The following is a 21,918-nucleotide window of genomic DNA, read 5'->3' on the forward strand; positions in this document are numbered from 1 at the left end:
TCCTTTAAAACACATTTTAGGATCTCTTTAACTATCTCATATGGTACCAACTAAACAATATCCGCCCCTATAAACGACTAATATACTCATAACATATGATATCAAATCAACCTTTGTTAATAACTTCAAAAGCTATCTCCTTCGAATGTCTGGAATGTAGTGTTTATTGATTTTAATGGCGCAAAGGCGTTTGATAATTAAGGTTTGTCTATTTAACATTGAATCAAAATATTTGAAATTTGTTACTCGTCTAAAGTCAACACAAAATAGAGCAATGTAACGTTATTGTAAATATAATAATTATATCAAAGTGAATTGGGTAAATATCTTAATTCTCATTGAGAATATTCGGATATCGGAAAATTAGTTTTTCGATGGGAACTGAAGAGAATACGGCCGCGATTGCGGAGCGTATCCGCCATTATTTCAAGAAATCCGTACGCGAGGACGCACCCGCGATGATTCCAGGCGAACCGGCGAAATTTTTGTCCCGCGACGGGATTCTGATGAGGTTTTACATACATCAGAATCGCGATGTGAAAAACGCAGCCAAAATGCTTGAGAGATTCTTGAAATGGAGAAAGTCATTCGGAGTAGAAACACTGTCTGAAAAAGACGTATCCAAAACATTCTACAATAGTGGTACAATGTATTTGAAAGGCTTTAGTTGCATTGGAAATCAAGTTCTGTGGGTGCATGTAAGAAAGTTCAGAAAAGGTCTGGATCTGGAGGACGGGAAGCGTCTGTACATATTGATCTTCGAGAAGATTCTCTGGGATTCGATCGCAACTGAAAACTACCCGAAGGTGAGTCGACCATTTATTGTTAATGAAAAACATACCTTCTCTAAGTTCTCCCAATATGCTTCCAATATTTAAGTAGATAAATTCTCAATAGTTACATTTTTGTACGTTTTACTTTTAAAAGCTATTATCTTTCAAGAATAATTGAACTGAATGATCCCTCCGAAGATTACTTTCAAAGAGTTAGGTGAAATGAAATATGTCCTAAGGATGCTTTTTCACGAGATTTTAGATATCTCAAAATTAACTTGGGAGCTCTTTAACTCGATTCTCCAATTTCTTTTATTCGATTTTCCGTTTTTCCAAAGTTAACTTGGGACCTCTTTCCAATTTCCAATTAAATAGGTTTTCCAATTTAACTCGATTTTCCAATTCGAAATGGAGCTCACCATTCGCTTGAAGTGAATGAAAATGAAAATTCTAGTTATTTTTGTTGAGTGCCTGAGTAAACCCCCATTGATCCGATTTTCTTGTGAAATTCATATTCTCAATATGAAAAGGTTTTTGTTTTTCTTTATTTTCAAAACTCCACCAATCTGTTAGGTCAGGTTGCTTATTCAGAGCAAATTTTTTGCTTAGGTTTGTTTGGTTTTGGATATGGTCAACGCCAGTCTTCCTAATTTGGACATGGAGTTCATGAAATTCGCCATCACAATGCTCCAAAACTTCTATCCAGATCTTCCGGAGCTGATCATTCCATATCAGATGCCCTTTTATTTCAAAGCGGCCTGGAATGTTATCAAATCTTGGCTTGGACCTGAAGCGTTGGCGTTAATAAAGTTCTGTGGGCCGAAAGAGATAATTAGGTATATCAGCCGAGATACACTACCTGTTCATATGGGTGGAGACAGCCGCTACATTTATGATTACGCAGATGTTGGGATCAAGAATCCAGATTGTGAAATTTCTGAATCACACAGTTCGGATTTCTCGCGAGGTACTCACTTCCGTGATTCAACAAGATCGAATGAAAGTGCGGCGAGTGTTAGAGCGAAAGTGAAAGCCATTCAAGACAGGCTCGGACAGATTCCAGGATCCACTAATACGACTGTGACGCCTGTTCATTACGACAGCCCGATGCCCCGTATGCACAGGTTAGTTGAACAGAAAATCAAATATGTTTGAAAATTAATTATAATTTGAAGTAAACCATCGTTAAATAGCAGGTTACCTGTTTTCAAGAAATAAAATGAATTTCAATCAGAATTCGAATCCCTTCATTCGTGATTCAGATGGCAAAAATATCAGTAGAATTAAATTGTCATGTTTTACACGAGCGAAAAGTTTGTTTTTTTTTTGCATTTTTTTCATCCAAAGGCATTTTTTCCATCCAAAGCATCCTTACCTTTGCGATAACAAAAGTTTTATAATCGGATACTAGTTTTTTTCTAGGTGGCAGCTTTGTCTAAATTTGTTGCACTGAAATTCTCGCGTTCTCGAAATTTAAATTTACTAATTACTTGTAACTAAATGACGTCGCATTCATGGCTCTCGTCTTGATTTCTGTCGACTAAGATGCCGATGTTTTTTATTGGTCAAAATTAAAAATGTCCTAAATTGCTCTAATAAATACAGAAGTGCAATATTGCATGTTAATGCATTTAAGAATGCAAACATATATTTTTGCTTTCAATTTTTTTTGTTTTCTGTGTTTTTTTCAAACTTTTCCAAACTTCTGTTGGTTATGTTTTTTGTAATTTGTCTCTATTTTTGTTTGCCAAAATCTGCATCTGATACGTTAGAACAGTCGGAAAAGTCACACCTTTGCACTGGTACACGCAGTTTTGGATATAATCATTATTTTAGCATTTGATAATCAAACTTTATCATCCATACCTCTAAATTTGCCCGAATCGCGATCTGATCCATTTTTGAACAAACGCTTTTCAAAATATGAAAAAAAGCAATTCTTAAAATGGCAGTTGCAATGGCAGTATGAGCGAAATTGAAATTTTCCCGACCTACGTTTGTCTGCTTAAGTATTGTTAACGGTCAAATTTAATTTTTCGCGGCTTGATTTATCATTTATTTTCAAATCACTTCGTTTTCATTATTAAATGAAGGCAAACTTCACTATCTAACAGCAAAGGTGAAAAGGTCAGGAAAAACATGAATGGCTTCTTGTTTCCAAAATTGACTTAAGTTTTCTGATTCTCAGCGGATTTTAGCGATTTTGTTTTTTCGCTTTTGTATGCGAAGTGAAAATTGCGCTCTTATTGGTCAAACCAAATGCGTCTTTGCTCGCGAAGCGTAGTGTTATCACGCGCATACCTTTTTATCAATTTTTTCATTGCACAAAATTCACTACTTAAAAGCAATGAAATCTATTTGACATATTCCTGATGACTGCAATCAGTTTTTTATTCAGGGTTATTTTAATTTGACTCTAAATTATCTCATTTTTCAAGTTGAACTTCAGCTCGTCTCAAGACAGCGAAAAGTTTACAAAAATTTACCATTTGGCATCCAAGTTTCAGCATCCAATACTATGGTCGTAAAATTCTGTGCTACTTGCACAGAAATTGCCGAGCTCTCTAAAGTTATATTGCAATTTAAAACGTGAATTGAGGCTATCGTTCTTTCTATTTTCTATTTTTTAAATCTGTTTCAGAACAATTCAAGTTCAAGCGAGGAGTGCAACAACAGATGATGTTTTTGACGACGAAAGTCACGTTAGCTTTTCTCCGCTTCTGAGAGTGGGACGCAGCAGAAACTATTCGGCGAACAGTACTAGGTCAAATGCGGATGCGATTGCGAATATCATAGACAGTGGGAAGACGGAGAGTTTTGTGAACGTGTCATGGGATCCCACTTGTCCCGAAGGAGTGAGCGCCAATTCAAAGACCAGTTCGAAGACAAGTCAGAGGCTAAATTTATGCTATTTAACACATGGCTCTGTATATTAAACAAATGAAATGTTGTGATTGGTGCTGAGAAAAGCTATTAAAGATGTGTGCGGAAAGTTTAATAAATATGTAAGATATAATTGTATTATTTGAACTTGTTTAAAAGTTTGGAAAAACAGGAGCAAAATTTAAAAGGTTAATACTGAAAATAAGATAGTAATAGAAAATGTTTGGGCTTTAAATAGTGCACTATCAAACAAAAAATTGAAATATGGGGTGCAAATTTTAGTTAATCATCTACTAAATCTTTACTATAAATTAAAACTAAATATTGAAGGCCTCTGACTTTCAGATGAAGCTAAAGAGCCGTCAACATCGAAAAACAGCGAAAACTGTAAAACGGACAAAAATGTAGAACTTGTTGCTAAACGAGATGGCATAACTACTAAAAGCCCATTGATGCAGCAGAGAGAAAGTTCCAATGTGGATAAAAATCTAGTCGTGGGGAAACATGTTTCAATAGCTCCTCAAATAGTAGATATGTTGAATGTAAAACAGACCAGTTTTGTCATCAGAAATCACACGAGGGGATCATTAGCGTTCAAACTGCAAACAACCCACCCTCAACTGCTGAATATTCATCCCACGTACGACCTGCTTCGTTTCTCAGACTCCTTCATTGACATCAAAGTTTCGACCAATTTGGACCCTGATTTCCAACCCCCGCCGACTATGAAGATCCAAGTGCAAACTTGCCCGGTTTTGAAACCGATGAATAAAGAAGAATTGCTATCGAACGACATGCAAGAACATTGGAAAAGTTCGGCGGACGTTGACAAGCAAATCGTGAAATTGATCACGAGAAAAGTGATCAAAAGAACGGAAGGAAAGAATCGCCCGCATAGTCGAGAACTAACCGATCTTCAGTTTGAAATTGAAGTCATTTCGGCTGCGTTGATTGAAGTTTCTAAACAGCACGAGGAATTAATCTCAATTTCAGCTGATATTTCCCACAAAAATGACAAAATGATTAAATTAGCTGAAACGAACGCAGACTTGAACTTGAAAATGTTCAAATCCCTACAGTTTGTCTGCATTATGTCTGCCCTAATGTTGTTTGTAGCTACTGTTAAATTTATTTGTAGATTTTAATGGAATGGAGTTTAAGATTTTATTTACTTGGTGGTGAAAATTTTATTAATTAGAGTTAGATTTTTTTAGAATTTAATGGAATGTAATTTAAGATTTTATTTAGTTCGTGGCGAGAATTTCATAACTTCGTTTAAATATATTTTTAGACATTAATGGAACGAAATTTAAGAATTTATTTACTTGGTAGCGAATCTTATTTACTTTTTTTTTTGGAGGCGAGAAGTGCGCTCAGCTTATTAATCATTTAGCCATCCTGAAATATTGCTGTTATTGCTGTTTTTACAGCCAAGTATCTGCTTAAATGTGAAATAAGTAATTGAAATTCGTGCTTTTAATACTGTTTTATCGAAAAGAACCGCGTGTTTATCAATCTAATCTGATTAAATTTGTTCTTTTAATTGAAGGCGTGTTGTGTTTATTTCGAATGCGTCTCAATTTTTTTCATCCAAAACAAGTGTATCTTAATTGGTGACATCTTTTAATCGTAACCGCTTTCTTGGGAGAAAAAAGGGCAATTAAGCCCACGTACAGGTGGAGTCTGATTTTAGGATTTGAAGAAACAGCAGCTAGTGGTGAGTTGCTGGCCCACGCAAGAATGGTATGACAACTACGTGGGTTGGAACAACACGGAGTTCCATGAGATACCCCAGATGCAACTTCCTCCTGCTCTGGTCTGGAGGCCAGATCTAGTCGTCATTAATACGTTAGTGTACATTTCAATGAGTGTATTATATCACAAGCAGCTTGTTATAAATTTGACCGACTTGTTAAGTTCTTTCGACCTATTTCTCTCTTTATATGTCGTGTGATTTTCATGAAAAAATTTGCGCATCATTTTTTTGAGTTGTGACGTTTTGGTTTCAAGTTTTAAAAGTAGATTGGTGGATTGTAATTTTTAGGGTTTTCAGCTGATTAAAAAAATACCCGACGTGCGACCGCGGTGACTTGTAATCGGTAGCTAGACTTTTTTGCATAAATAACTTTTAAATATCCGTCTTTACATCTTCATATCTTTTTTTACACATCATTGTAGTTCATTTGGGGTAGTACTTATTTTTAAATATATTTTTTGTAAAAATGTTGATTTTGTTCGGATTTGTCGTTTTCGTCCAAATTTTTGTCGACTGATTTTCCGTTTTTTTTTCCAGATGCAATCTATAAGACCGGGTACGCTTTTCAAGCAGTTTCTTTCCAAAGCTTCGGTTTTTTAATTTTTGATTCAAACAGTTTTTACTATAATTGAAATTTGTTCTGTAGTTTGTAACTTATACCATTTCTGATCTTAAATATCTAAAAAAAAAAATTCGGTTGAACGGGTTCGGCGTATATTATAGCGTCTTAGTCAAGTTTTGATGCGTAATTTCGAGAGTTTTTTTGAACGCTTTTGCCTGTTTCATCAGAGATGGTTCGTAGGAGTTTCGTTTTTTACTCAGGCGCAGCGTAGTGTTATTTTACATTTATTTTTTTTCCACCCGAAGTCGCAGATAAAGGTGCTCATTATTTCGTGGCACCTTTACATTATATCTTGTTGATTTTTGCTCCGTAGCATTGTATCTGGCTTATTGGTGGCTAATTCCTTTTTGATAAAAAACAGATAATTTGAAAATGCATCTGATTTGATTTTTCGGACGCTTCGAAATTTTTGTACATTTCGCAAAACTGTTAATTTTTCTCGATTTACTTTATCGTTTAAAAGAATGAAGTGATTTTTGTTCCCACCATTGAAAATACGGAGGAACTTTGGGTTCGGATGTGTTAGTTTTTTGTTTTGCACAAAAAATCAGGTACCACAAGTAGTCATCTGAATGGGTCGAGTGATATATCATATAAGAGCCCTTTCAGCGGTGGTTCGAATGACATCAAAAGTTTTCAAAAAGTTGTCCCAGAGTCGAGAAAAACTGGTTTGAAAATTTTGAGAGTTACTCTAATTTCGAGCGAGTAAAGCGAGCGAGTAACGTTCGTTATTTCAAAATTTTCAGCTCTGAAAACTTGATGTTATCAAAACGAAAGCTATTCAGCGCTTCCTAAACAAAAATTTAGCCTAATATAGCGCTACTTAGGCAAAAAAAGTTTCCCAAAAACATTTAAAAGTTATTGTAAGGTTTTTTGATATAATTTTTTAATTTTTGTTTGTTGTTCATTTTTTGGACAAATGGTGTCGAATATGCCTAATTCATTAATTTTCAACACGTTTGTTTAGTTTTCTCATCACACCGCGACAAACAACGACTTCTATTTGAAAAAGAGAAGTAAAAAATTTTTTCTTGTCTTTTTTAATGAATATGGTCGGAACATTCTGTGCTAGTTGCACAACAACAAGGTATCCTTGTTTTTTTCCAGGAAAAAGTCTTAAAATTTGTTTAGGCTTAAATCTGATTTTTCGCCTATTGACTTGTTTTTTTATATATTCAGTTCATTTCCTTTGTTAAAAGAAAACCGAACAGCAAAGTGCAAAAGTCACGAAAAACGTGATCGACTTCTAGTTTTAAAAATTTAGCTCATTCTCGAAATTGCCAGCGGAACAAAAGAATGGTCTATTTTTCACTAAATGAGATATTTATAAGGAAAAAGTCAATCATAAACATTTATTGAAACTGAAAATGGCTTGAATTTTTTCTTGGAAATTCGAAAGTTGAAAAATGTTCTATCAAGTTTTTTCAGTTTTCTTGTATTCTTATACATTTTTCCAAGAATCTGTTGGCTATGCTTTTGTTATTATAGAAGGATCTTGGTTATGATACAGGCTGCTGTCGGAGTATATTGTTAGTTAAATGTACATATTAAATGTACAATAATAACAAAAAAATTGCATGTAGTTCTTAAGCTGGGGCACACCAGCGGTTCACCGTGATGAGCTGTACAGCTCGTATGTTGGCCTTTTCCCTCGTGGTTAACTAGTCTTAACTTAAATGTAGCTTTGAACCTGCTTCATGTCTTTTCCGCATTTCTTCCGTTTAATATTGTACCATCTTCCTTTTCCTAAATCCAATTCTTCAATATGTTCCTTTTCCTTCATTGCGTTCACCTCGAAAGGAAATTTTTCTCACAGATCTAGGGACAGTTTTTTCCGTAGAAAGTTAATTGCCTCTTTAAGCCGATCGTTTTCGCAATATTTTTCAAAGAAGTCGTGATATTTTTAATGTTTCGGGTGAAGCAACCCCATCTCCAACTGAATACTGCAGGACTGAATGTTCCTTTATCTACTTGTAGGTTTCGTGCCTGGTAATCTTGATTTTTAGATTTTTCGTGACAGATGTACCTTTATTCATGTCCTTGGTAGCACTCTTTGGCGTGTGAGATGTATTTGAATTTTCACGAATTTACTTTGATTTTTTGAAGCTCAATTCATACTCATTTGTTAAAAGTATGACAAATTACCTTCTCAAATAATGAAAGTGCAGATAGCGCAAAAATGCGATTGATGTTTTCTTTCGAAATTGGATTTGAGGTTTTAGATTTCTTAGTGAAATAAAAAAAATACTCCAGATCATGTTTTCTTTTTAGGCTAGTTATATCAGTTTCTGTGAAATTCAGAGGAGCCTAAGGGTGATCTATTGTTTCTCGCACAAAATATTCTGACTACAAGAATTAAAATTTGAAAATAAAAAGAGTTTTCTCCAACCCAAGTCGCAATTATTAATATACTTTGGTGGCATCTTTTTTTCCAAAATTTTGACCGATTCTTGGAAAAATTTTCACTTATTCTTGAAAAATACTCTGCTAAATATTGGAGATTAAAGCTTCAATCATAAAAGCAGCTGTATGGATACCTACCTGCATGCATGGCTACACCCTAATTTAAGTAGAAAATTGTTATAGCCATATATGTTGTCTATTTTTGAAGTTTTTGCCGTTTTTGGAATTTAGACTGTTCTCTAAAACTACTCTACCAAATTTTGCATAGAAGGATCAATCGAAAAAGGTTGCGAAAAGTTTGTCTGCTCGAGCAGCAACGCACTATTTAAAAAAATATACTTTTGAAATTTTACCGTTTCTCGGGAACATGATTTTCTCAAACTATCATACCAAATCTGAGATGCTCAGTCGAAAGAACGTGCGCTGGGAATGTTCTCTGAATAGCAGCTCTGGCCTTATTTGTGCAGAAAAGCATTATTGGACTTAAATTTCCATTTTTTGGAATTTGTTCTTTTTCTTAAAAACTTTTTAATTTTCTTGATATACGGTGCCAAAGCATTGCGATATTATGCTCGAATTTATGAGAGTTTTTGACGTGGATGAAGAAAGGTGATAATGAAGGTTAAGTGATGATTTTGTTTGACCATGTACTGCTTAGCATCTGGTAGTTTTGAAGCATGCCGAGCAAAGGAACTGATAGAAAGTTTATAGGCGTGTTTTGCTCAAAAAGATTAACAGGCTTTCAGGCAAATTGGCTCCCAGTTTAGTAATTATTAGTTAATCGAACTTGGCATTCGATGACTTAATGCTTCGTTCTCAGAACATAAATTTTAATTTGGCTCATGTGCTTTGAACTTGGCCTTCAGTCTATACTTTTTGGGCTTCGCTTATTACAAAAATCTCGTAGTAAATGATTACTTGGCACTTATTGAGTCTCGAGAATCTAAAGTGGGTTGTTCTACTAACTTGTTGTCTTAACATTTTACCCAATTGAAAATGCATTTGTGAAAGAGTTCATTAGACTTTGAGGAATATTAGACCGGGAGTAAATAGGGCTTAGAAGACTGTTTTGTTAATGTGGTAACAATTTGTTGTAGATATTTTCTGCTGTTAGTGTTGATTGTCACGAGTTTATTAAACTGGACCTGTTGTGTTGAAATGTGCGACATCAAACGCGATCTGCGCCCGAGTGTAGTAGTGTTTTTAATCAATTTAAGTAGATCCATGTCAGTTTAATTTAAATATCTTATCTCAAACAGAAGAGTGAAAGGTGATCATAATATTGCTATGAAGTTATCCAGAAACCGGATAAATAGCCTTTAAGGAATTGGAAAATTTGAAAGTCCAGTCGAAGCATTGCGTATTTCAGCAACTAAATTGAAGGAACTTGATAAACTGGTTGTTAAAATGACTGTTTTTCTGAAGGAGTAGAGTTATTGAATGGTATGAATCATAATTTATGATATATCGGTATGCCTCACAATAAATCGCCTCATTGCCTCGCAATAAATCGTTTTATGTTGTTTTGTGCTTTGAGGAACCTAACAACTTGGATTGACGGAACTTCGTTGTGCAAAATTTCATTGGATTTTTTTTTTGGCTTAAGAGACGTCTACTCAAGTTTTTTCTGCCTAGTTACCGATTTAAGTTTCGTCTACCTATTTACTTATTTAACGGAATATCTTTTGTTTCTCGACTCGTTTTCCTCAAATTGAACATCATTGGAGACTTATATGTAGATGAAGTTTTTTTCCAGCAGTGTTTTCGACTTAGTGGCTTCCGTGTCTCATTTTTATCCACCTGCTTGCAGTGCCACTTGTGTTACGTATCGCAAGTGCTGTGAAGCTCCGCTCCGTCTGTTTGTATAATTTTGAAGTATCTTTTTTTTCAATTAACTGCGTAAGTCCAAGTTTCAGAGAGAAGACCAAGATCTTGACATTTCTTAAGCGTTCCTGTCAATTTTTTTCATATGGTCATGATTGTGGAGTTGCATATTGTTTAGAAGCTGTGAGAGTTCTCGTGAACTATTGAACCAGTTTAATGAGAACTTTTAATTGTAATATGAAAAGAAAACTATTTTTGAATCAGTTTCGTTTGAGCTTTTTTTGTAGCCGTGGCAAACGAATTACTCAAAATTATCGAGTGAGCGATTTTTTTTAACCCTCTCTCAATAGTTCAACCCCTGATTGCGATCGATCCTAGTGTTGGTAATTTTTCACCAAAGGCATAAATCTACCAGGAATAGAGACTTATTTACTTCAAAAATATAGAGTCTGGCTAAATAGTTCCAGCAAAATTTCAAAACAAATATACTTTGTGCAGTTCGAGAAGACCAAATGCCCGCCCTAAGTGTCCGAAATTTGATCGAATCTCAGTGTAATTTTAACCGTAAGGCGAATATAACCCTAGGGCAGGCCTAGTAAAGAATAACTGGATCAGGAAATTGCACGAGAAAAATGGTTTTTAAATTTTCAAGAAAAACTATTGTTTTTGCTGAATATGAGTTTTTCGGTCAGGGGCTCGTAACTTCGATGATTAGGCGATACAATCTGGGTCGATTTAACCAATTTAGTTATTTAGGAAATACCGTGAATTAGGAAACAGGAAACATCTTTATGACATTTCGCTCAGTATTTGACCGCCAGTCATTTTCCTGCGTTCAATTGTGGCTTCCACCTTTGAAATTGTGATGCAAGTTGAAGAAAAATTTTGTCAAGTAAAAATCCTTGTATTCAAAGTGGTGGAATATTGGTACTTGGGGTTGTTACTACTCCAGAAAAATTTAAACCTCTTTAAGTAGCTAATTTTAACGGAAGTAATCTAAATTGAATTGAGGCAAGCTTATTGATCTAAATAATGCGTTAATAGGCGATAATTTTATCAATTTCAATTTGATATTGTGTGTGGGGTGCAAAAAATGAAGAAAAAAATCTAACATTTTATATAAAATGGCAATCGGAACATCAAGGCTTCGCCCTGGTTATGCACCGATCCATTTATTACGAGTCAAACTATCTGTTTTTTGTTGTTGCAGGATTGATGGTCAGTTTGAGGTGGCCTTCTACTCGAATGTGATCACGAGGTCCAATGGGCAGATGCTGTGGGCCCCTCCTGCATTCTACAGTGTTTACTGCTCTATGGGTATGCATGGCTTTCGTGGTCTATCCAACCCCTCCAGCCACCCCCTATAGGGTTCTTAATTACTAACAAATTTCGCTCATTGTAAAGTACAAATCCCTCAGTTGCGTAGATGCCCATTTTTGGATCTAGTGATAAGTGGGTTCCCTTTTGCAATAAGGAGGGAAATTGTTGAATGGGTTTGATTTTTAAAAGGAAGTGGAGGATTTCCTCGTACTATTTTCCCCGAATATCAAACTAGTGAATAAAGCGTGCTCATTTAATGATCAGAATGAGTTTCAATTGGTTTTCTAGCAAATATTATTCAGGAAAATGTCATAGATATTTGAGAGCGAACACTTTCGAAAGAGACCGCTATTGGTTTGTTTCATAACCCAGCACATCAGGGAGATTATTACGGAATGTATATACCGTTTCGTGCTACTTGAAAAGTAGCTTGAAAGTTTAACAATATTAACTAATGATGGCGAGGCTTTCAATGGCCATCCAAGGCTCTATTGCACTTTTCCATGTATGTAATTGAAGTTGTAACGACTAAACTAGTTTCAACGGTTTTATGAAGTACCTTCATGTGGCAGGATAGCAGTAAATGTCCTGGATAAGTTGTCGCCAAGGAAGTTAAATGATGAAATTGTTAATTTCAATTCGGAAACCAACCTTCTCTTTCTATTGTTGTTTATTACCGTTGCGATAAGCAAGGGCATTGCAACCGGGTGCTAGACTTTTTCCCCCGTAAATAACTTTGTTCAGAGAATTAGCAAATAGAAGGAACTTAGAAATGGTAAATTACTTATGTACAACTTACATCTTACAAGTGTCGTCGCACATGAGGGGTTTTTGATTGCTCTGTATTTGTTAAATGGAAGATTTTGAAATTTCTTTTTTGTTCTGACTTTCGAAGAAAACGTGAATATTTATGCTTGGGGTGTTTTTCTATATTCAGTCAATTTTTAGTTTTTAACAAATTTTTCTTATACCCCATTGAACTATCGACTCCCTGAAATCAAATGTAAAAAGATATTTTACCTCCGACAATTTTTTGCTAAATTATGGGAGTTTGAAAATTGCCAATTTGGCCATGCTACGGTCCATTTTATGCGCTTTGAAGATTTTGTTCATAATGCTGAAAGCTTAACACGAATTTTGTATGCCTAGTGAATTATCCCGCACAAAAAAATCGTTCCAAATTGAATTGAGGCTATGTAATTGGTCGTATTAAAATCGTACGACTCAAACATTCACAATTGATCTTTGATATAGTCCAAAATTTTTAGTTTTTCAAAATTTTCTTTTCCCAAAAACTCTTCGATATGGGTTAAGAGGCTCATTCGGAACATTCAGGGTCGGAACATTCAAGGCTTTGCCTTGAATACGAGCAGTCTCGTTTTCTCCGAAAAAGTTTCGGCTTATTCTCAGCTTATTGGCTGTCGGCCTTAATTATCTCGGCTTATTTACCTTATGTTATTTTATTAGTTGCTAGTCAGTTTTTAATAAAATTGATTGAATTTTGACAATTCGTTTGCGAAAGCTGAAATTCAACTTTTTCTGGTACACTTTTAAAAAACAAAAAGGAAAACATTTCTTTTTATTATTTTTCACAGATGTAGGTTTACTTACTGCTTTTTGTGTGGAAGGCTATTTTTTGAAGTACTCTGTGGCGTATATTTCTTGTAACGATATTGGTTTTAAGGAATAGACTTGATTTTTCAAAGCACTATTTGCTATTAGATCAGAAAATATTTTTTCTTAAAGTTATAATCTTCGCTCATAATTTTGAGATTTTATCGTTTGAAAATATCAATTTAAGTTGTTTTTCGCTATTTTTTATACTCTTTCTTTCGTTGTGTTTAGTTGTTTCAATTCAATTTTGAGCAGTGGTTTTTCGGTTAAGTAAGCACGAAACGTTTCTGTTAGTGAAGAAAAAAGGAAACAGATGTTTCTGCAACTGCATTGCATACATGGTTTTTGTGAACTTTTTTTCGTCTGATCGTGTGGATTTATTTTTCTAGCTACTGAGCGTTTTAGTTCTCTTATTACACAACAATTTTGTTACTAGGTTTAAGGTAGGCATATCGATTTTTCATGGCTGAAATTTTTTAAAAAAAGTCCAAAAGTTTTTTTTTCAAAAATCTATGTTTCGTGTATCGGTTTATTTGTGTATCGGTTTATTTTTTCAGCTAAGTTTCCTCAGAAGGCCTTTTTTTCGACTTTAAGCTTTGTAAAATATTGAAAAATACTATATCTAAAATTTTTATGTTGCAGATAATTGTGTTCCAAGATTTTGCATGAATGGTTTTGGCTTGTTATATCGATTTAATTGCCGTATATTACGTCGTTTCAAATACTAAAACAAATTTATTTTTGTTACTATGCCTCTACTTAGAACCCTATTTTTAGAAACCATTGTATCATAAAATTGTTGACCAGTTTTCTCGGCTTAACGGACATCTAACCAAGTATTGTCTGCTTAGTAACCTATCGATGAATTTTGTCTTTTGCTTAGTTATTGATTGCAATCGCGTTTCGTGGCAGATTTTCATCGAAATGAATTTGAGATTTATGAAGTTTTGGGTTGCTTATTGCGTTATTTAATTTTTACTGGTGGCTTTCGGCTACCTCTGTCATTCTCTGTTACATTGTATCGCAAGTGATGCGAAGCTGTGTTTCGATTCTGTGAAAGTTTCTTGTCAATTTCTTGGGAGCAGTTTTAAAAAATGTTTTTTGTTTATACTTTTGCCTTTCAATTTTGTAGTTGACCTTTAGTATGACTAATGAAGTTATTTTTATTGTCTGCGATAACCCGGAGTTTTCTCTGTTCCAAATGCCTAAATAGTTATAAATGTCTGTAATCCATGTCCTGTGGCTGGCTTAAATCTGTCGATTGCCGCTTTGGTGCTATCTTGAAAGTCAAAGATTTTTCTAATCTAGTTGAAATATATGCTAATAACTCGGAAAGCACTTAAACCCCCAAATACATTACCTTGTCGCTTATGGCCAAGGTTTGTTGATTAGTTAAATAATTGAATAATGAAAAAATAGGCACGGTGCAGATTTGGGGCTGGTATGTAGCTTCTTGTATTTAGAGATTGTCGAATTGGATATTTTTCTTGGGCGGATTTGAAGGAAGTCCTTTGGGCACTTCTCAAAAATTTGCCGGTGGCGATGAAATTTAAGTAGCTGAAGTCTTTTCAAGTGCAAAAGAAGGAAGTGATTTTCACTTATATAGGTCTTGATGATTTTTTCAGGTAAGTCTTAAAATTTGGTTACGCTCATATTTAATTTTTTTTTCGGTTGGACTTTTGATATATTTTTAAGTTCAGTTCAGTTCCTAAAGAAATTACCTATTGATCCAGTTTTCTGTCAATGGGGTAGCTTTTTTAAATTAGTGCCAATCATAAATTCCTAGCGGGAAAAAATTTCCTATTGATATAGTTTTTTCTACTAATGAGATAAATTTACAAAATTGGTGCCAATTATATACATACATTATTTGAAATTTAAAGAGACTATATGTAATATGCAAGTTGAATAATGTTTTATTAAAAATGTCGAATCATTTTTTTTGGTTTCCTTGTCATTTTCAACTGTCTGTTGGCTATGTTTTGTGTTTGGAAAAGCATTGAAAGATGTTTCTGTCAACTTAAACGAATCGAAAGGTGACTATTTTTTGAAAATTTTCCCCTTCGAAAACAATCCTAGATTTACTTTTTACCATTGCGATAAGCAAGGGTATTGAATTGGGTACTAAATTGTTTTCCAGTAAAAACTTGACGCACCGAATAAACAAATGTGTAGGAGTAGTAATATTCAGACATACTCAATTTCAGACATGCTCAATTTCTTGAAAATTCAAATAAAGCTACCTTCACTTAAGTAGTAAATAGATGTCCTGCGTTTCCGTTGAAAATGGATTTTTTTCGAATTCGTGGTTTTCGGCCTAGTTTCCGTCGGTTCATTCCCGTTTTTCATTTTGAGGCGAGTTTCTTCAAGGCATATATTTTCTAACATTTTACTTTGAAGTTTTTGCGAAAGTGTTTCCCGTTTTTTGCTGGTATTTGTGAATTTAAGATTCGCCTCGGTGTTCCATTTTTGTTCAGCAACTAAATTGCCACTTCTCAGGTATCTACAAGGCCGAGTAAAATGTTAAACTTAATAAAACAAAGCTTGAACAGTTTGGCCTTGACGCAAAGGAATTGGATGATTTTAGTTTTACGAAAATTTTGAACTTTAACACCATTTTTTGCACACATGTGTCTAAGTATTGGGAGACATACGTGGTTTTAGCTTTACTGAACTGCTTCTTAAAAAAACACTTCTATTTTCAAATGTGGTCTTTTCAATTTCAGAATGAAAAATTGACCTGGTGAACCATTGGCTACGTTTTTGGCTAAGAGAGAACTTTATATAAAGAGAACAGGATTTGAATGGAACTAATAAGAGGATTGAAGAATATTGAATACTTATTTGCTCGTGCGGTGTATTCAAAAGCAACTCAATCTGTTTGTAAATGCTTAGGTTGACCAATGTTACTTTTTCTAGTCCGATTTAGGGTTATGGCAGGGCTACTTATTTTTCGTCGGGACTAACAAACCAAGCACATGAAGAAATCCTGTTCAAGTTTTAGAAACCCTTGCTGATGTAATGCTTATTTGAATTTAATGACAAAATTGAATTTTATGACTAAGAGAAAAATTTTGATTAAAAAAGAAATTTGTTTCTCCTGATTTTTTTGTGGGGTGCTACGGCAAGAGTTCAGTATGGCGCCGAATCTAGTCGAAAGATATGACGGCTCCTATTATTGTCTTTTTGGAAAATATCACTTTTTCTGACAAACTGGATTAAAATAAGATTAAATTTAGAGATTATTTAACCACTAGGTTGTGTAACTACTAGCTTCATAATCTAGAGGGCTGCGATTCGAATCCCGTGGTCGACTAATTACTATTTACAAATGCGAAGCGTTCGAGTAATACGTTAACACAGTTGATAGATTTTTAATTCATCAAATTAACCGAAAAAAAAGCTATTTGTTTCAAACAACATCGCAATAATAAAAACTCGATTTCAGAAATTTTTTAAGTCAATATAGCTCGTAGTTTTTTGAAATATCATGATTTGTACATAATGTGGCTCTATGCTTTGCGATTTGTTACATGCAAAGTTAGTGTGGATGCCTTCATTTTGCTATAATCCAAAACTTTAATTGCAAAATTGAGTCTATTTGTATTTGGTGCTGAATCGCATTGGCAATCTGTTAGCATATGTAGCTGCTTTATTCGTGACTAGTATTTGTCGGTTACTAACTTTGAGTGGCTGAGGGGAAAATGCGTGATACTCAAAATCTCTTGATTGCAGTAGGTCGCAGATTCGCATCCTACACGTAGCGGAGTTTTTGCTAATTCGATGCTTATTTCTACTTTTTCTTATTAAACTTGATAGAGCTGCTTTTTGGTCGTGTTCTCGCAAGTGTTTGCGGAGCGCAGCTTCGCCGCTGTGTCTGAAGCCTATATACGTATCTTTTTGTTGTTTTTTGTGTTTTGTTTATGTATGGTTATTTCTGTCTGAGTTGCTCCTTTTTTTGCTCTAGCTAAAGCCTTTTTCCAGCCTATTTTTCTTTGATTTATTTTGTCCAATTTCAGTATATCTATATATTGTTCAAATTTAGTAGCATGTTTTCTGTGTATTGTTCTACTTCTTCGGACAGTTGGCACAGTCAGAAAGGCAATTTTCTCATAATCTTGAGGGCCGTTCGAATCCCTTAGTCTGTTTTCAAAGCTTAATTGCTGATTGTTGTGGTTTCTTAGGTTTTAAAGCTCTTTTCTGCCGGTTTTGCTTGTAGCTGGAAAAGCAGCTTCGACAGTCAAAATTGTCCATGCTGAAATATTTCTTTCTAGGTTTTACCTTTTAATTTTTTGAGATACTTTAAATTCATTTGCTAAATGGAAAGCAAACTAAACTATTCTCTGCAATATCAAACGAGCAAATAGTGGGATGTTTCAAAAGTGGATTTTTTGTGGAATTAAGCAAATTATCTATTGAATCAGTTTGTCAAAAAGTTTTTAAATCAAAAGTTGTCAGTCATAAAATGCTCTGGAATTTCAAAAAATTATGAGGCTATACTTTTCTTGAAACTCAAAAATTGAAAAATCTTCAAAGAATAGTTTTTTAGAACTACGTCGATTGTTTTACAACGAAAATATTTTTGTACGAATATTTGACACTACTTGCACTGCAACCTTGTAGTTGAAAAAATTTCACACTACTTGCGCTGAAACCGGTTACCCTTGTAGTTTCGCATTACTTTTAATCCAATATATTGTTCGGACTTCCGAAGAAAGTGACGGAATATTTGTGCTCCGGGTGTTCAGACAACTTTCGACTTTTTAACTAGCAATTTTCGAAGAAATTTGTTTCATCAGTCAAAAGGCGCTGTTGTTCTGAGCTCAAATTTAAAAAGATATTTTACCTGTGATCATTTTTCTTAAATTATGATGGTTTACAGATTGCCAATTTGAGACAATTAACGCGCGATATATTTCGTGCTATTAGCGCGTAAGCGGAGATTTACTCCGTATTAGAAATATTTCCAAATGGTCTTTTTAATATTTTGCTATATGCGAAACATGCTCTTTGGTCTTTTTAATATTTTGCTATATGCGAAACATATCACTAGTACTTTCCATAGCATGTGGGATGATAATTAAAAAAACACCAAAAATTGTTTTAGAAACTTTTTCATTTTCTTGTTTTTATCTCTGATCTCTGCAGGCGTCCTTTCCTTAATAATATTATTGAATCTAAAAACTCAACCAGTGGTGCAATTCATGACTGATAAATCGTCACATTTTGTGCTAACTGACGTCTGTTGTAGCAGACAGTGAGACTTATTTGTTTGAACAGTAGAATAAAGTGTCCTGAATGTCTGGTATCAAAAAGGTTCGATCCGATTTCAAGCAGTGCAGTTTTGAAAATACGCTGAACAAAACTGTCAGTTATCTTAGATATGAATTTTGTTTACCAAATATAATGCCAGACTTGGCATAATTGAATAATTTTCACGAGGAGCATAATTAAAATCAAATGTTTTGATTCGGTTCAATTTTATCCAGATTGCTATTATTGATTTCGAAAAGCTGAAGTTTCAATTTTTGCTCGTGTGTATTTTGATTGGCAATTCAGTTTGACAAGGCGTGTTCCAAACTTCACATGACCGTTTTTTTTTCGATTGTGCAAATGATTTCTGGGTGCTAACAGATTTCATCAGCTTACTTTTTTGCCCGTTTAGCGTAAGTATAACGCAAAGGTGTGGGACGACAATTGTCTGTGGTTTGACTCTGTTCAGTAGCCAAATTTTCTGGAAATTGAAAAGCTGCTCGGAAAGTGGTTGACGGGTTATCGTTTGTCTGCTTATCTGCTTATTTTTTGTCGGCTAAGTTTGTATAGCATAGATTTTCACTGATTTCAGCAATTTTACTATAATTGTCAGTAAATTTGGCGATGTAGTCTATTTCAGATAGCCTATTTTTTGTATGGAATGGTGCGCAGCTCGGCTTTGACTCTGTGTCATGGTATTCGAAGGATTTTTATGACTTTAAGCTTTGAAGTCCAATTTTTTGATATTTCTTACCAAATATCTCCCATTTTGCAATAGTGTGAGGGTCTGTTGAAGTTCTTGGCTTTTATCTTTTTATTGTGGTGTTTATGATTTTTATGACGTATAAAACTTCTTTATTTTTATGATTGTTGCTTGAATAAAACATCTAATGAAAGAAGGCCACTCAGATTTTCAGCAGATTATGTTAAGTGGTGGTTTGACTGAAGTCTGCCAAATTGCTGAAGTTGAGCTAGAAGAAAGTGAAAGAAGACTATTTGAAGGATTTTGTCAAAATCCTTGATGTTTTTGAATGTATCTGTTAATATATATTGTAAATAGTATCGAAATGGGAAGTATTGCAGTAACAACATGTTTTACCAAGAGGTGCAGCAATGTCTACAATTTCGACATGAATAGCCAGTTGCGGGGCGAGTATGTTCCGACCACGCTCATTGTCCTAGTGAATTATAAAATTTAGAAAAAAATATTTCGAATACTTTTACTCTTGCGATAAGCAAGCAAATTGCAATCGGGTACTAGACTTTTCCCCCCGTAAATAATGTTGTTCACAGGATCAGATCTTCAATTTCAAGAGATCCATTTCTACGCAAATTTTACGGTTAACGGTTATAGTTTAGGAGCTGTAGTTGAACAGCTGATCTAGAGCTACAGAAGTGATAGTGGGTCTACATCTTGCCGGGAGCAATTTTGATGTTGATGACTAAGCGTATTGTTTTAATATGTTAAATGTTTTCGGAAATTTCCTGTTGGCAATTTTATACACGACTGGTTTTTACCAAGATATGTGGCGAGTGTCGCCACGAGAGTCAGAAATGTGATTTTTTTGGCTGAAATTTTTCAAAAAATAATTGAATTCTCGTGTTTTTTTTTTAATTTCCGTCACGGGTCTCTTTTCATTGTTATCTTTTTTGTTGTGATTCAGCTCTCATAATTTTGCATATCAACTTCATATTCGATAAATTTTTTGTCATTTGTAATTTTTGTAAGCTTCTGTGTTGTTTTTTTTTTACTTGCCAGAGCTAATTAGGATCTAAGTTTTTTGTCCGACTAAATTTTTCCTATAAATCCGTAAGAAATTGACTGTGCTTAAATATGGAACCTCAATATCTTCCAGGCTCTTCTCACTTGGTCTAGAACTTGTTCTAGAGGTAAAACACATGCATTTGGGTTATGAGGTGTAAGGTTCTGGTCCAATTCGGACCTCGTTTTTTTCTAATAGGTGTTGAAATTGATTGCCTGGGTAAAACTAGAATTGCGGGACTTATTTATCTGCTCAATTTTTCCGGCTTTCTTTTTGAAGCAATGAGATTTCTTTCTTCATAGCGTCACTTTCTTTCTGATTCGAGCTATTCCAATCCTATTTTTCATGGGCCAATTAACCTAATTTTGAGTCGTTCGCGGAAACCGTTATTTTATGCTTTCCTTCGGATCGCACAAAACATCAAAAATCTCAGAATAGAATTTTTTGTTCAAAGATTTTCATGGCATGAATTTTGTTTTCGGTTGATAAATTTCTTTGAATTTTCATTAAGCTCATTCGAATTTGTTTCTGGACGTGTTTTCCTGAATATAACATCATTTCAGACAACATTTTGTAGTTTTTTTTAATTGTGTTCTTCGAAAATGTTTCCGTCTTCTTTACGTTTAGTGGCTCTCCTTTCCCTTCTTGTTTGCTAGCTTTCAATGCTGTTTTTGTGGTATCGCAAATTATGCGAAGCTCCGCATCCCCTCTGTGTTGAAATACATTCTATAAATTTAACAAGTTTTAGATTTTGGTATATTTCTTAACTTAAGTTTCTTAATTATTTAGGTCTTGATGTTTTTTATATACATTTTTTTCAGAAAAAATCTAAAAAGGCTCTACTAGTTTCAGAAGGGATATCATGCATATTCAAGAATTTATGAGTGCATTAAGGAAAATACGCGGTTTTTAAGAGTCGATGAATGTAGTTTAGACTTTTATGTAAGTCATGATTTTTTTGTTAGTTTTTTTTTGCAAGAAAAGTCTTGAAATTGGTTCAGGCTCAAATTTCTTTTTTCGCGGTTTATTTTTAACTGAATCAGTTTTTTTGGCTCAACTGGTGTCTGCTCAAAGATTGTTGGCCTTGTTTCCGCTTTGTAAGTTTTGTTCAGTTGCTAGTCTGAATTTCAAATATCTTGCTTGGCATATTTGCCTAGAGTTTCTGTTTGATCAAAACAAGTATTACCAAAGTGTATGGGAATGGGTTTTTTATTTGATTTTTTGAGACGCTTTGGAAAATTTTATCACTTTTTGCAAAAAATTTTCCTCAAAAATCCTTCTATCAATTTTCCAAGAAGGGGTGTTCATATAAAGACCGCCTACATTCTTGTGTGCTGGCAAATTCCCCTGGTCTCTTTTGCCTTAAGAGATAAGTGGTAGTGAGAAGCTCCCCTGCCTTATCAGCCACTCGCAATTGTTCTATATAAAATATCGTCCTCAGAATATTAATTTTTTTTTTGAGTTTTTTTGAAACGGTTCGTTTTTTCTCGATATTTACCCCATCTGGGTTTTTGCGGTTAAACAAAATCTCTGGTTCTCGGAAAGGTCAACTTTCTGGTTTGTTGGCCGTTTTTTAGAGTTTTCTCGATAACTACCCTGCCAAATCTTGTTAAATCGACAGAACAGGTTGATGGAAGCTTACTTTTATAACTTGCTACGCACTGTTTCTTTTAGAAAAAATTTATGACCTTCAAACAAGTTAAAGTT

The 21,918-nt window shown here is 34.4% G+C and overlaps 3 protein-coding genes across 4 annotated transcripts in view; all 3 read left to right on the forward strand.

The window, feature by feature from the left end:
• Window positions 1–21,918, forward strand: part of LOC134839307 (protein arginine N-methyltransferase 1-like) — a 90,860-nt gene that overhangs the window by 30,821 nt on the left and 38,121 nt on the right. The gene's annotated exons all lie outside the window — the stretch shown is intronic.
• Window positions 1–21,918, forward strand: part of LOC134839306 (neuronal acetylcholine receptor subunit beta-4-like) — a 32,331-nt gene that overhangs the window by 360 nt on the left and 10,053 nt on the right. The window contains exons 2-3 of the mRNA XM_063854809.1: window positions 5,350–5,504; window positions 11,472–11,578. Of these exons, the coding sequence (XP_063710879.1) occupies window positions 5,350–5,504; window positions 11,472–11,578 (262 nt within the window). The remainder of the gene's footprint in view (window positions 1–5,349; window positions 5,505–11,471; window positions 11,579–21,918) is intronic.
• LOC134839305 (uncharacterized) lies at window positions 20–5,202 on the forward strand. Its single transcript, XM_063854808.1, has 4 exons — window positions 20–806; window positions 1,383–1,897; window positions 3,415–3,662; window positions 4,002–5,202. Exons 1-4 carry the CDS (start codon window positions 375–377, stop codon window positions 4,799–4,801), a joined length of 1,995 nt encoding a protein of 664 aa, XP_063710878.1. The 5' UTR covers window positions 20–374; the 3' UTR covers window positions 4,802–5,202.

This window comes from Symsagittifera roscoffensis, chromosome 2 (genome assembly GCF_963678635.1).
Source record: "Symsagittifera roscoffensis chromosome 2, txSymRosc1.1, whole genome shotgun sequence".
Classification (NCBI taxonomy): Eukaryota; Metazoa; Xenacoelomorpha; order Acoela; family Convolutidae; genus Symsagittifera; species Symsagittifera roscoffensis.

Coding starts and splice junctions, on each gene's coding strand:
- LOC134839305 (XM_063854808.1), top strand. CDS start 375: ATGGGAACTGAAGAGAATACGGCCGCGATTGCGGAGCGTATCCGCCAT. Junction 1,898..3,414: donor CCGATGCCCCGTATGCACAG/GTTAGTTGAACA, acceptor AATCTGTTTCAG/AACAATTCAAGTTCAAGCGA. Junction 3,663..4,001: donor AAAGACCAGTTCGAAGACAA/GTCAGAGGCTAA, acceptor TCTGACTTTCAG/ATGAAGCTAAAGAGCCGTCA.